The sequence below is a fragment of the Pseudorasbora parva genome, chromosome 4 (assembly GCF_024679245.1).
Source record: "Pseudorasbora parva isolate DD20220531a chromosome 4, ASM2467924v1, whole genome shotgun sequence".
NCBI classification, from domain to species: domain Eukaryota; kingdom Metazoa; phylum Chordata; class Actinopteri; order Cypriniformes; family Gobionidae; genus Pseudorasbora; species Pseudorasbora parva.
In genome coordinates this window covers 55,689,788-55,704,091 of record NC_090175.1, presented here as the reverse complement: position 1 = coordinate 55,704,091, position 14,304 = coordinate 55,689,788, and the positions used below count along the sequence as shown (strand labels likewise).

Genomic DNA, 14,304 nt, shown 5'->3' with positions numbered 1-14,304 from the left:
CGAAAATAGTAAACCATCCGGGTATCTTTGGAATACTCTTTTCTACATAATATAATTTGGGACATACTAATCCTATTTTCGAATACTATTTAGTATGGATAGTATGCGAGTTGGGACGCAGGGTCCATCTCTCTTGACTGGCAGCGCTGCAGCTGCTCTCCTGCTCGCCCCTGACTAAACCACGCCCCCTCCGCACGTAATCTCATTTCAAATGGAAAGATGTCAGCCAATCACAACAGTGGGTGTTTTCACTGAAGACTCACAGCAGACACGCCTCTGAAAACAAAGCATTCCAGACAGAGGGCTAATATCAGTATAGAAAAAATGCCTTTTATTTCTAAATTATGACATTTTTTGATATGGTAAAACAAACAATATAAGTACACCCCAGGAAACATTATAAAATAATAAAACAATCCATGCTATGGGACCTTTAAACAGAATTAGACACTTAATCTTTCCTCCAGCACAGGGTTCTGAAGAACAGTTTTTAAAGCCTCAAACCTGGCCGTTGTCATCTTGGTAGTGCATCACTCCCAGATAACAGTAAATAGGCAAAGAGGCAGGACGTGGGCGGAGCTGAGGTGACAATGACAACAGACAAACGGCAATCCACCTGTCACTCAAAGTGACCACGCCCTTAATTATGGAGATCTTTAAGGCTTTATATAATGTAAATAACTGAGTTATAAAAAAAAATTCACCCCCTCACTGTTGTCATGAAGGGCAAAATTAGCCATATAGACCAAAACCACAATTTTTGAGAAGGGTCCAGCTGTGGCTTGGGCGTTCGCGTCATAAAACAAAAACGCCTATTGGGCGTTCCTGGTAGCGTCTCATCGACCAATCGCGATGAGTCTCTCAAGGCACACTGGGTATGATGTCATTTCCCCTTCCATATGCGTGATTTCTCCCCCCAAACCAGTTCAGAGGAAATGCCCTGCAACTGACTCTTAACATTTTCATTGGCCATGTCAATCACAACGATTGCCTGCACCCAACCCTGATCCCTAAACCTACCCATCACAAGAAACATTCTGCATTTTTACATTTTCAAAAAAACATAATTGAGTACGTTTATAAATCCATTTACATTGTGGACACACACACACACAATGGTTTGTTTCGGCATAGACATACATGTGAAATCACATGCGGGGATGATGGACATTCACGCTGAAACACACGGCGTAGACATACACGCGGATAGCTCAAAATGCGCACAGATATACAAACTTTCTAAAGCCAAGTGGCGTGTATGTTTACGCCAAGTCATGATGACATGTTGCAAGATGCTAGATCTTATTTTGAAGCTTCTGTCTGAGAAAAACTAACTAGCGAATGTTGAACATATTAATCTGGATGTTGACAGCTAGAAGTTCAGCAGAAGATGCGAGGAAGAAGAAGAAGAAGGGGGCGTTCCAGTCTGCGAATACGGTAACCCCCACCAGCACGATAATGCCCATTTGTGGCCGCAGTTGGATGATATTGCAATTTTTACAAGACTGTTAACATGTTTTTCTGCTGTAAAGTTGGGCATTTTAACATTGGACTCAATGAGATTCTGCTCCTTCTGGAGCCTGTCCATGTCCATAGTGGCCAGTCGATGAATTACAGTTTAAGTCACTTTCGTATTGGCTTCAAGAGACACTGGGAGAAGTTGCCATTTGGTCCCAGCAAACAGAAAGGTCAAAAAGCAACAGTTAAAGTGATGAAGAACAGACGGTTCAGAGCTCCAGATGATTCAGTAAAGCTGGGATTCAGAGTCCATGGTGAGACGCGTCCATCACACACTCACAGCTGATATTTCTGAGGGGAAAACCGTACAATTGTTTTATTACATTATAAAAGAAATAGTAATGATTTTCCATAAAGAAAAATACAGTCCACAGGAAATCATTATCAACTTTATTACTACAGATGTATCGTAAAATGACTCGAGTTAATGAATGGTGAAATGTTTGTTTTGAGCAAATGATAAGCTCAGATGAAAACAGATTAAAAGATTAAACACAATAGTTGTCTTACCGTGAACAGCAATCATAGGAAAAGCATTATAATAATAATCATAGTCACTGAAGGAATGACAGGTGCGGCGACACATCCTTTGTTTGATGCTAATGAGGGGAAAAAGATGTTATGGCTATGAAACCAATCCTTGGAACACACATTAAACTATTATAATAAATTACGTGATTTTAGGCATAATCTTAGGAAAAAGTATATTTCATCAGATTATGTCGTTAGCTTCCATCCAGCGTCTCACCTTTAAACAGATCTCTCTCATAGACCGGATCACTGGTCTCTTGACTCACGCCGTTATCGAGTGTGCAGGTGTAGAAGTTTTCCGGATCTCCATTCTTTTCAACTGTGATGGCCTCTCCTATCGGATGAAGTGCTAAACCCTTCAGTGTTTCTCCAGCAGAATTCTTCCAGATTATTGGTTCATTGTATTTGCATGTCAAATACACAACATCAGGGTTACTAGTCTTCTCTAGCTCTATCACAGGTCTGGGGACACGCTCTGTGAAAGCAACAATTAAACTATGAACGTTCAGTCCACAGACAAAATCAAAATCAATCTATTATATCCTTGGAAAAAGTCTTGTAACAGTGTATCATTGTTAAATTATGTAATATCTTTATGCAAATGATGTAATTTTATGCAAACCATAACTAACAAAAAAAAGTACAGCATAATCTAAAGAAAAACAACATTTCCATTCATTCAGATTATGTGACTAGTGTCCCTCCAGCGTCTCACCTTTAAACAGATCTCTCTCATAGACCGGAGCACTGGTCTCTTGACTCGCGCCGTTATCGAGTGTGCAGGTGTAGAAGTTTTCCAGATTTCCATTCTTTTCAACTGTGATGGACTCTCCTATTGGAGAGATTGGTGAACCCTTCAGTGTTTCTCCAGCAGAATTCTTCCAGATTATTGGTTCGTTGTATTTGCATGTCAAATACACAACATCAGGGTTATTTTTTATCTTCTCTAGCTCTATTACAGGTTTGGGGACACGCTCTGTGAAAGCAACAATGAAACTATGAACGTTCAGTCCACAGACAAAATCAAAATCAATCTACTATTTACAAAAAAAAGTACAGCATAATCTAAAGAAAAACAACATTTCCATTCATTCAGATTATGTGATTATTGTCCCTCCAGCGTCTCACCTTTAAACAGATCTCTCTCATAGACCGGAGCACTGGTCTCTTGACTCACGCCGTTATCGAGTGTGCAGGTGTAGAAGTTTTCCAGATTTCCATTTTTTTCAACTGTGATGGACTCTCCTATTGGAGAGATTGGTGAACCCTTCAGTGTTTCTCCAGCAGAATTCTTCCAGATGATCATTTCATTGTATTTGCATGTCAAATACACAACATCAGGGTTACTAGTCTTCTCTAGCTCTATCACAGGTCTGGGGACACGCTCTGTGAAAGCAACAATTAAACTATGAACGTTCAGTCCACAGAAAAAAAACGTCATCAAATCAAACAACTACACTAGACTAGTCTTGTAACAGTATACCATAAAATGATGTAATATTATGCAAACCATAACTAACAAAAAAGTTATATAATACTATACACTGTTTTTGGAGTATATGAATGATGGTATTATTGTACAATGACATTGTTTTTCTGTATGTGAAGCTAAGTACAAACAAGCAATAATATGATGCCTTTACATTATTGATAATTGATATAATCAATATTCACTCACCCTTAACAGTCAAGGTGAATCTCTGTTCCTGCTCTTTACTGTTGAGGTCAATGGAATAAACTCCAATATGATTGAAATTTAATTGAGTAATAGTGATTTGTCCAGTCTCTTTATCAAGAGTTGTGATGTCTTTAAATCTCAGATTTGGGGTTTTAAAACCATCTTCTACATCCCATTCAATCGCCTTAATAACATCAGTGCCCCTTCTGTGTTTCCAGATAATGCTGCTGACAGAAGGAGGAAGAGGTTTGTCTGGACGAAAAGAAACTTGATCACCCACTGCTTTCATCACATCTTCACCTGATGGATAAAATATGAGAGTGTGTTAGTCAACATTCAACAAGCATTGGGTCGAACGGGTGCCTGGCCATGTAGCCCTGGCTTAAAGCTACACTGTTTGATATTTCCCCCCATCTAGCGGTGACAATCCAGTGAATATTAGTTTCTGTTCCTCTCAATTCCGATTTCGTTTAAACTCCTATGGTGGCCGATTTAGTCCAAGATTAACATGGCTTCCAGTTCGACCTCGTCAATGAGTGCCATCGAGTGTTAAAATGCGAAAAGCGAAGCTTGAATTTACGGGTATGTCCCTCTTTGGCTAATGTACTTTCAAGATGGAGGGGCAACATGGCGACCGGCATTCAAACCCCTCACCCGTATGTATTTTCAATGGCATATTATAACCTTACGAGAATACTTTATTACTTGAAAGAAGTAAATATACATTAATGAGCACGTATATTTTTGAAAGAACTAAGTGTTTTTAGCTAAGAATAAACTAAAAAAGTTACACAGTGTAGCTTTAAGGGTAACAAAGAATAATCAGCAAAAAAAAAAAATTAAGCAAAAATAATCAATGGTGAAAACTGAATTGTTGTCTTAAATGTTACCAGATTATTGGTTGATTTCTCAAATATTACAAAGCTGTATTTTTAGTGATAACAGTCACACACAAAAATACAGAAAGAAATATTGAATTTTTTTTTGGTGATATGTTTTTTGTTCTTACTGTAAATAATCCATAAAAGAGTAATCTACATTTTTAATTTGCAGGGTATAAGATGGAATAACATTCATAGCATAATACTCACTACTCTTGAGTACTTTTAAAAGGGCTACTTATTACTCCTACTTTGAGTAGTATTTAGGACAGTTTTACTCTACTTAAATTAGATTTTTTACAAGTAACAGTACTTCTACTTGAGTATGCTTTTTCAGTACTCTTTCCACCACTGCAACTTACAACTGTTTTAATCGGCCACGTCGTGTCAGTACCGATTAAAAATTAAAAACTCACCTGAAACAGCTTCTGTGGTGAAGAACACAACGACGGAGACCACCATCAAACGTCGAAGTGACATTTTTATAATTAAAAACTACACTTTGTTTAACTTTTCTTCTAGATTTTGCTCAGACATGTGAACACGCCAGAATGAGAAAATAGGCTACAAGGAAGTAGAAAACTAGTGGTAATTCATGTGGTAAATGTGTTAAAAATTAACTAAGAAAAAGGGCTAAGTACGCCCAGAGTGCAGTCTAGTCGATGGGGTGGGGTGACACGTACGCTCCAATAATAACCATTGGCAGAACCACAGATCCCAAGCCTGCAGCACCCTCTCAGAAACTGAAGCTTTCGCGCCTCAGGACCGGTGACCGGTGCCAGTATAGCCGCACTTCCGTGTTTTCTAATGGACGCGAGGTAAACTAAACAATCAAATTACACTTCAAATATTTTTTTCCCAAAGTAAGTAGTAGGCAGTTATCATCACGATGATTCCGTTTCAAGTGTTTGTTTTTTAAATAAGTTTAGTTTTAGTTAGTTATTTGATGCTATAAAAGCGGGTGTGTGACGACATGATTGACAGCTTAGATCCATGTCTTCTCTGAGTGAGGCACTAACAGACTTTTTTTTCGGGATTTTTGGGAGCAGATTGGAGCTTTAGCTTTAATTTCTACATTCCATAACTGTTTATTTCACAGTTATGTGAACATAATTCATTGTTCTGCATCTGCCAGAGTGTGGGTGGGCTTTTGATATCGCGACTGTACTTCCTGCCCTCTACTGCGCAGACTCGGTCCCAAGATGTCAGCGCCGTGCAGGCCGCCTGAAAGCTTCAAATCTGCCGAGCAGAAACGGATGATGTCGAGTCGTCCATATTTTTTTATGATCTATGGTTCTGATGGGCGTGCAGCACTGGAGACTTGGAAGGAAACGCCCACGGCTAGGATTGGATAAGATTTGCATATTTAATGAGCTTAAGCTCCCCTGTCAGTTCACATGAGAGAGGAGAGAATGAGGGAGAAGCGGCAACCAGAATGATTTTCTCGATCACAGGGCTCGTAAACATCTTTATCAAACAACACAATATTTTATTTCTCATCGACCCGCGACTGATTGGACTATTTAATTTTATATTAGACATAGTCTGCAAGATCGGACGATATAAGCGTGAACCGCACACACACACATACACGTTCGGCATGCGTGCTGCCGTTCAGATGTCAACTTGAGAGAGAATTAAAGCGCAATATAATGAGACTCATCGGCCTGCTGGGCTTTGCGAGCGATGGCCCATACGTGTCTGAGTCCAGCGTGCTAAATGTATGCTCTGCTAGACACGTACATATATACGCAAAACGATCTATAACAATGCAATACTATTACATATAAAAACACGTTTTACTCACATAAGTGTGTTGCAACATTCCTGTCGGATCCAAATCCAGCATCGCCTGGAGATTGGTTTGCAAACGATCCCGCAGTGAACTGAAGTGAACATGTCTTCCCCACGTCAGCTGGAACTTCATTAAAAATAAAGTTCAACCACTCATTCCTAATATTAGGATCAGAAGGAAGCTTATGCAGCGACTGTGTTCTTCCACAACCAGGAATAGCGCAATATTTTAATATTCCTCTGCATATTTATTGATGTTGAGCAGCTAGCACGAGCCCTCCATGAGTCGGTGGGCGGGGCTAAAGGATTAGACGCCGGAAGAGGCGGTGCTTCGTCTCGCACTGACGTCAGTATAAAGCACAGGACCGTTTGCTGAGCCTGGTGTCTATAAAAGCTTTTCTTTGGGACATTCTAAAACGCTTAACGTGGCTTAATGCACTAAGACAGTGTTAAAAATACACCAAACTCAGGAAATATAATATTAATAAATTATACTATGCACAAAAAAATCAGGTGAGCCCAGAATATGAACGCAACGTGTTTTATTACACGGGCTCACCTGATTTTTTTGTGCATAGTATACTTTATTAATATTTTATTTCCTGAGTTAGGTGTGTTTTTAACACTGTCTTAGTGCATTAAGCCACGTTAAGCGTTTTCTTATAATGGTTTTCTATGGGAGAAAAACGCTTAACGTGTAATAAAACGCGTTGCGTTCATATTCTGGGCTCATCTGATTTTTTGTGCATAGTATACTTCATTAATATGATATTTCCTGAGTTTGGTGTGTTTTTAACACTGTCTTAGTGCATTAAGCCACGTTAAGCGTTTTTCACGTTAAGCGTTTTAGAATGTCCCTTTTCTTTGACTAACAAGAAAGTTTTCAGCTCTGAAACTTACAGGATATTCATATATTACCATGACCTTTTATATATCAAAAGCTTAAGGGAAAGTTGATTCGTCAATTCATCACCCCTTTAAAAGGCTCTCATAAAGACATAAGCTACTTATACAGATAGTGTGTTGTCATATGTCACATTTTACAAGAATGTTCTGTTTTAGACAGTTCCTGCTGCTCTATTGACAGCACAATCTTTAATAAGAAGTAAGAAAAAGAAGGGAATGGTAAAACTTGTTGTTGTTGTTGTTTTTTTATACGTGCTTCTCTTTATTAGGATAAAAAACATGAGGGCTTTTCACACTTGAAATAGTTAACTCCGGGCATATTCTGTTTGCATTTGATGTTTTCCTCTCCAACGCTGAATTTATTATTTATATTGAATGCACAGTGTTTCAGTGAGTGTCCAAAGCACGTAAATATAAAAGTGTTAACTGTTACTTTAAGCCAAGGAGTAACTTTACCGAAGGTTAAAGTGTTTAGAATGACGATAAGCTCAGTGTGAAAAGCCCTATGAAGAGCTTGCCTTTGATTTCTGTATACATTTTGAACTGAAAATGATTAATTACTTTGATTGTGACAGGGTATGTCAGAAATATAGACATGAGAAAAACTGAATTTCACAACTTTATTATACATGCTACATTCTGACTTCACCATACGATATTGTTAAAACACTTCCAACATTTCATCCTATCTTTTTGTACCCTTGTCTCATGAAGAAGCCACGGATCACAGAAGACCTCTGCACGTCAGTGTAAAGACTGTGGAACAAGCAAAAGTTGTCAGAGGTTTAGTGGAAGAGCCGTGATTCCTGAAATTTGAAAGTGGAAGATTTCTTCCCTTCAACTTTCACAGGCTGAATGGTTGACCGATAACTGGCCAAAGTTGCCAATGTTTATAGAGGTTACATTTATTTTAGATTTAATTTGTCATGTACCTGCTGTGCAATAACTTTAAACTTAGTTCAATTTATTCCCCTTGGTCTGATTGTGTATTTTTTTTAAAGCAAACCACAGCTAGTATATGATGCCTTTGCTACTTAAAGGGTACTTCAGCACTGGAAATATGAATCTGTATTTAAACTGGGTCATTATTGTAGTAGAAATGTGAAATTATTTTTGAATTTGGTCCCTTCTAGACTGAGAAGACAGAAAATATATTTTTGTCTCATGGGGATGAAAGACTACAACTCCCAGAATGCTTCGCTGCCCTGTGAGGCCGTTCCCAAAGCCACCGCTACTGGATTACTGTGACTGATTACTCATTTGATTATACTCCAGGGTTTCTACTGATACAAAGCCATATGCTAATCGCTGAAGTAACCCTTTAAGGGGACATTTTATAAATGTATTTTTTTTGTGTGTTTTGGGGTTTGATTAATCTGAATTAGATTGAATCATGCATTACAGTGTAGAAATGTGTAACGTATATTATGTACTATGAAAAAAAAGGTTTATTCTGATGCTTGAGTAAAAAATATATATTGTGTCATAAAAATAAATGTTCAATCTTTGTTTTCATTTTTAGTGTGTTAAGCTTTGTGTTCAGTTTATTTAATATAATATTTTAAGACATAATATAAATAACAAATAGCAACTTTTTACTTTAAAAACATCAAAAAGTTTTTTTTTATAAAAATAAAAAAAATAATGTAAATAATTTTATTTTGTATTGTGATCCAGTATTGTTTATTTTAAAACTTATTTATATGATTTAACTATGCGTAAGTATATCTGTCTTGTGCTGGTTTTGAGATAACGCAGGTAAAGGGGAAGAGATGTGGTCTCTGGGCCACAGTAGTTTTACGATCGGTTCAGGGTTCGGAGAGGGTTTCTCTGGAATGTTTTGTGTCGACTCGCTGCTGGAATATACATATTCCAGCACACCAAATTTAAAAATAATTTCACATTTCTACTACATTAAAGACCCAGTTTAAATACGGATTCATCTTCCAGCATCTTCCTTCTGGAGCCTGTCCATGTCCATAGTGGCCAGTCGATGAATTACAGTTTAAGTCACTTTCGTATTGGCTTCAATAGAAACTAGAAGAAGTTGCCATTTGGTCCCAGCAAACAGACAGGTCAAAAAGCAACAGTTAAAGTGATGAAGAACAGACAGTTCAGAGCTCCAGATGATTCAGTAAAGCTGGGATTCAGAGTCCATGGTGAGACGCGTCCATCACACACTCACAGCTGATATTTCTGAGGGGAAAACCGTACAATTGTTGTATTACATTATAAAAGAAATAGTAATGATTTTCCATAAAGAAATGAAATAAGCTTACTCTTATAACTAAATCTTGCGTCTCCCACAGCAAACAGCAGTCACCTTAAAGAACAACAACAGCGACACGTTCAGTCATTTACAGTCCACAGGAAATCATTATCAGCTTTATTACTACAGAGGTATCGTAAAATGACTCGAGTTAATGAATGGTGAAATGTTTGTTTTGAGCAAATGATAAGCTCAGATGAAAACAGATTAAAAGATTAAACACAATAGTTGTCTTACCGTGAACAGCAATCATAGGAAAAGCATTATAATAATAATCATAATCATAGTGACTGAAGGAATGACAGGTGCGGCGACACATCCTTTGTTTGATGCTAATGAGGGGAAAAAAGATGTTAGGGCTATGAAACCAATCCTTGGAACACAATAAACACATTACACATTAAACTATTATAATAAATTACATGATTTTAGGCATAATCTAAGGAAAAATAAAATTTAAATAAAAATTAAATTATAAAATTTCATCAGATTATGTGATTATTGTCCCTCCAGCATCTCACCTTTAAACAGATCTCTCTCATAGACCGGAGCACTGGTCTCTTGACTCGCGCCGTTATCGAGCGTGCAGGTGTAGAAGTTTTCCAAACTTCCATTTTTTTCAACTGTGATGGACTCTCCTATTGGAGAGATTGGTGAACCCTTCAGTGTTTCTCCAGTAGAATTCTTCCAGATGATCATTTCGTTGTATTTGCATGTCAAATACACAACATCAGGGTTACTAGTCTTCTCTAGCTCTATCACAGGTCTGGGGACACGCTCTGTGAAAGAAACAATTAAACTATGAACGTTCAGTCCACAGAAAAATAAATAAATCATACACTAGACTTGTCTTGTAACAGTATACCATGGTAAAATTATGTAATATTATGCAAACCATAACTAACTAAAAAAGTAGATACTATATACTGTTTTTGGAGTACCATGTAATATGAATGATGACATAATTGTACAATCACATTGTCTTTCTGTATGTGAGGCTATACAAAAAAATCTATAATATGATGCCCTGGCCCATTACAGTATTAATATTAACATAATATAACAATAAATATTTACTTACCCTTAACAGTCAAGGTGAATCTCTGTTCCTGCTCTTTACTGTTGATGTCAATGGTATAAACTCCAATATGATTGAAATTTAATTGAGTAATATTGATTTGTCCAGTCTCTTTATCAAGAGTTGTGATGTTCTGAAATCTCAGATTAGGGGTGCCAAAACCGTCTTCTACATCCCATTCAATCGCCTTAATAACATCAGCGCCTTTTCTGTGTTTCCAGATAATGCTGCTGACAGAAGGAGGAAGAGGTTTGTCTGGTTGAAAAGAAACTTGATCACCCACTGCTTTCATCACATCTTCACCTGATGAATAAAACAGGACAGTATCAACATGCACGTCTGGTCGAACAGGTTAAGTTTTGGGAAGGGAACACCCTGGCTAGCTTGAGGGTAACAATGAAATTAAAACGTAAAAATAAAGTCAAGACAGAAACACTTTACTCGTTTCAGTCGTTTGATATTTGTTAATTAGACTACAAAACTATGACAATAAACAAGTTCGTTTCAATAGGCCACGAACGTCGTGTCAATGCCGATTAAAATAAAACCTCACCTGAAACAGCTTCTGTGGTGAAGAACGCAACGATGGAGACCAACATCAAACGTCGAAGTGACATTTTTGTAATTGAAAACTATTAAAAACTTTATTCACTTTTCTTCCAGATTTCAGACACGTGAACACGCCGGTGTATGAATGAGAATATAGGCTACAAGGAAGTAGAAGTGAGAAGAAGTGGCAAAGCGTGGTATCAAATGTGTTGGTATGTCTCTAAGCAAAAACGGTTAGCTACTGCTGCCATCTTGTGTACGTTTATGGCAAATGTTTCTGATATCAATAAATGTTTCCATCCACTTATTTGTATGCGCATTTTTGGGATATCGCATCAAATGTGTGTATACTTGTGCATGTGTGTTGTTGTGGTACTAATGATTTGACTAATGAGACATTCAGTCATTGAGTGTGATTTACTAATTAATGGTTCTCTGCAATGATTGGCCATGTTACCTTTTTAAATGACATGGATTTTGAGAATGATATGCCTGATGAAGGTCATGAGACCGAAACGTTGTTAATAAAAAGTTTTTAATTTGTGCAAGAATTTATAGTGTGCGGGATTCCCTTTGTTTGTTTATTGGGATATCGCATCAAAAACTGCTGAATGGAAGATGCGCTTAAAAACTTGAGCGCTGGTTTTGAGTTGGGTATGTTAGCCTACATTTTCTATCCGATATCATACAAATCATGCGCATTATTTAAGATGGAAATGCATACCGAGTAAATTCCCCGATGCGCATGAAAATATCATGTGACTTTTCGCGATGTAACAGCATGTACTAGCGGACTAGAGGAAAAATCTTACGGTCAGAAAGTATGTCTTTATTAAAAAGAGATGCTCGGTAGGCTATAGGCCTATTTCCCCCCTAGAACTGTCTTGCACGACTGCGTTCCCAAACAGCAGCTCTGCCTCTGAAAACAAGACAACGATCTTCTCTGAGACGCAAATGATATACGAAAATTATTATGGTGTGTTCTTGTAGCTATGTTTCTTAGTGATTTTTTTAGCAGCAGTTTATCAAGAAGTGACGATTATGTTCTCTTTGACTCAATGGATGGACACGGTGCTTTATGCGATACCGCAATTTAAATCCGCAACTTTGGATGGAAACTGAGCCTCTATTAGAAGAACTACGATATTATATACTTCTACTATAGCCTATTGTGGTTAGAAAGTTCCCATTTTTTATTTCCATGGTAATAACACAAAATGAGTTGAAAAGGATGTGTTCTTTTTATTTCTATATCTAGCTTTCTGCTTTTATGAATGCATATGTAACCTACACATTGTGATCATCAGTTTTTTTTCTTTTTTATATGCTTTATTGTCAACAAAAAGCATGTACAAAGTCCTATAATCATTGTTTAACAAGACACATTTCACCTCAACATAAAGGAACAAGAAAATAATATAAAAAAGAGAGGGTACATAATCTTTACTTTACATATATTAGCCTACATATCATTACATTTGTATTTTAATTCATTGTTAAGACTAAGAATATACTCTGTATGTAAGCACCACTAAATACATTCACTTTCTGTAGGAATGTTCAAGGAGGAGCATATATTAATTGTTTTAACTATTTTTAGATTTTGACATCACTAAAAAAATTTTTTTTCAAAGACTAAAAAGAGGTCTTTTGTAAACTTGCATTTAGGAATGTGAAATTTACAATAAAATAAAATAAAATTTACATCCTTTAAAGAGTGAATTCTTTAATATAACAACCAAAAAAAATCACCTGTGTATAAGGTAAAGAAAATGTTTTTAAATGTTCATCAGAAATGAAGGCCTTCACGTTATTCCAAAATATTGACAAGACCAAAACAAATGAGAATTTGTTTCTGTGTAGCCTTCACAAAAAGAGCATTTTAAATCAATATCAATTTGTAATTTGTGTAGGAATTCTTTTGTAGGATACACTCTATTAATTAATTTAAATGATTTTCCCTTTACGTTATTAATAAGGAGGAACTTTTGAGGTAATGACCACCAAACTTGAGGCCAGTCTATATTATTGAAGATATTGTTCCAGTAAAAAATGGCAGGCGGAGTAGAAATATTTTCTTCAACAAACAAGGATCTAATCTTATGGTTATTCAGCTTTAACCCAGAAAAACTAATCCATGGTATGTTCAGGTCTAGGAGGACGGACAGAGTGTGCTGATGTACACACACCGCTTTTGAACAGCATATCTGAAGGTGGCTTTGGGAAGCATCTTGAATTCTTTTAAAGTAACAGGTATATCATATCTTGAGACAAAGTCTTCAAACGTAAGCAAAGGTCCATCATTTATTAAATAACTGATTCACTAATAACAACCCAGTACTAAACAATTGTGACAAAATAAAGTTTTATGTCTATTCCAGATGAGAAAACTTTGAGGGGAAAAATTGAAGTAATTGGAATTTTGTCTATTTTATAATTACATATTAATAGAAATGATTTGTGATCATCAGTGCTTGAGTAGGCCTAGTAGTAAATCTATAGATTACTTACGAGTAGGGCAAATGTTGATTTATACTACTTCAATATGTATAACTTACCAGCCGGATCTCACGAAAATGCGTATAAATAGTACGAGTGTGCAATATCGTGGAATGTATACGCCAAAACTCATATTGGCGTGTCTATGCCACGCTGTTTTTCGCGTGCATGTGTAACCTACCCAACAGCGTGTCATATACGCCATAAAGTGCGTATCATATGCACGCGAAAATGAGTTTTGGCATATAGCCTACAATCCACCACACTGCACACTCGTGCTATTTATACGCATTTACATCGGGTTGCAGCAACTGTTTAAGTTTGCCGAAAAACAATGTAATTTCCAATTATAAATTAAAAACTCACCTGAAACAGCTTCTGTGGTGAAGAACACAACGATGGTGACCAACATTAAACATCGAAGTGACATTTTTGTAATTAAAAAGTACGCTTTTATTCACTTTTCTTCTAGATTTTCCTCAGACATGTGAACACGCCGGATGCAGTAATGCAGATTTATTTTTACAGCCATCTTTGATCATATTTACTAGGGGTGCCAATATTTCTGGCCATGACTGTAGGCCTATATATATAGTTTTAA

The 14,304-nt window shown here is 36.9% G+C and overlaps 2 protein-coding genes across 5 annotated transcripts; both read right to left on the bottom strand.

Moving 5' to 3' along the window:
• Positions 1–5,200, bottom strand: LOC137073599 (uncharacterized). Of its 2 annotated transcripts, XM_067442266.1 has the most exons (7): positions 5,025–5,200; positions 3,728–4,027; positions 3,178–3,435; positions 2,765–3,025; positions 2,267–2,524; positions 2,029–2,117; positions 1–1,809 (listed from the first exon to the last, which is right to left on the bottom strand). In XM_067442266.1, the coding sequence occupies exons 1-6, from the start codon at positions 5,086–5,088 to the stop codon at positions 2,041–2,043; spliced, it is 1,218 nt and encodes a 405-aa protein (XP_067298367.1). In that variant the 5' UTR covers positions 5,089–5,200; the 3' UTR covers positions 1–1,809; positions 2,029–2,040. The 2 variants fall into 2 exon arrangements, with proteins under 2 accessions (XP_067298367.1, XP_067298368.1); XM_067442267.1 differs by lacking the exon at positions 2,029–2,117.
• A 2,703-nt stretch (positions 5,201–7,903) lies between these two features.
• On the bottom strand, positions 7,904–11,387 carry LOC137073600 (CD48 antigen-like). 3 transcript variants are annotated; one of them, XR_010904790.1, is made up of 6 exons: positions 11,209–11,387; positions 10,659–10,958; positions 10,099–10,356; positions 9,815–9,909; positions 9,588–9,631; positions 7,904–9,504 (listed from the first exon to the last, which is right to left on the bottom strand). XR_010904790.1 is itself a non-coding variant. In XM_067442268.1 (5 exons), exons 1-4 carry the CDS (start codon positions 11,270–11,272, stop codon positions 9,827–9,829), a joined length of 705 nt encoding a protein of 234 aa, XP_067298369.1. In that variant the 5' UTR covers positions 11,273–11,387; the 3' UTR covers positions 7,904–9,504; positions 9,815–9,826. The 3 variants fall into 3 exon arrangements, 2 of the variants coding, with proteins under 2 accessions (XP_067298369.1, XP_067298370.1); XM_067442268.1 differs by lacking the exon at positions 9,588–9,631; XM_067442269.1 differs by lacking the exons at positions 9,588–9,631; positions 9,815–9,909.
• Between the last annotated feature and the right edge of the window lie 2,917 nt (positions 11,388–14,304).

Bases quoted from the DNA above. Each gene is read 5' to 3' on its own strand.
- LOC137073599 (XM_067442266.1), bottom strand. From the start codon at position 5,088: ATGTCACTTCGACGTTTGATGGTGGTCTCCGTCGTTGTGTTCTTCACC. The intron at 4,028-5,024 runs GTGAGTTTTTAA...TTTATCCATCAG, and splicing joins CACCACAGAAGCTGTTTCAG to GTGAAGATGTGATGAAAGCA. The intron at 2,525-2,764 runs GTGAGACGCTGG...TTGCTTTCACAG, and splicing joins TGAGAGAGATCTGTTTAAAG to AGCGTGTCCCCAGACCTGTG.
- LOC137073600 (XM_067442268.1), bottom strand. From the start codon at position 11,272: ATGTCACTTCGACGTTTGATGTTGGTCTCCATCGTTGCGTTCTTCACC. The intron at 10,959-11,208 runs GTGAGGTTTTAT...TTTATTCATCAG, and splicing joins CACCACAGAAGCTGTTTCAG to GTGAAGATGTGATGAAAGCA. The intron at 10,357-10,658 runs GTAAGTAAATAT...TTTCTTTCACAG, and splicing joins ATTCACCTTGACTGTTAAGG to AGCGTGTCCCCAGACCTGTG.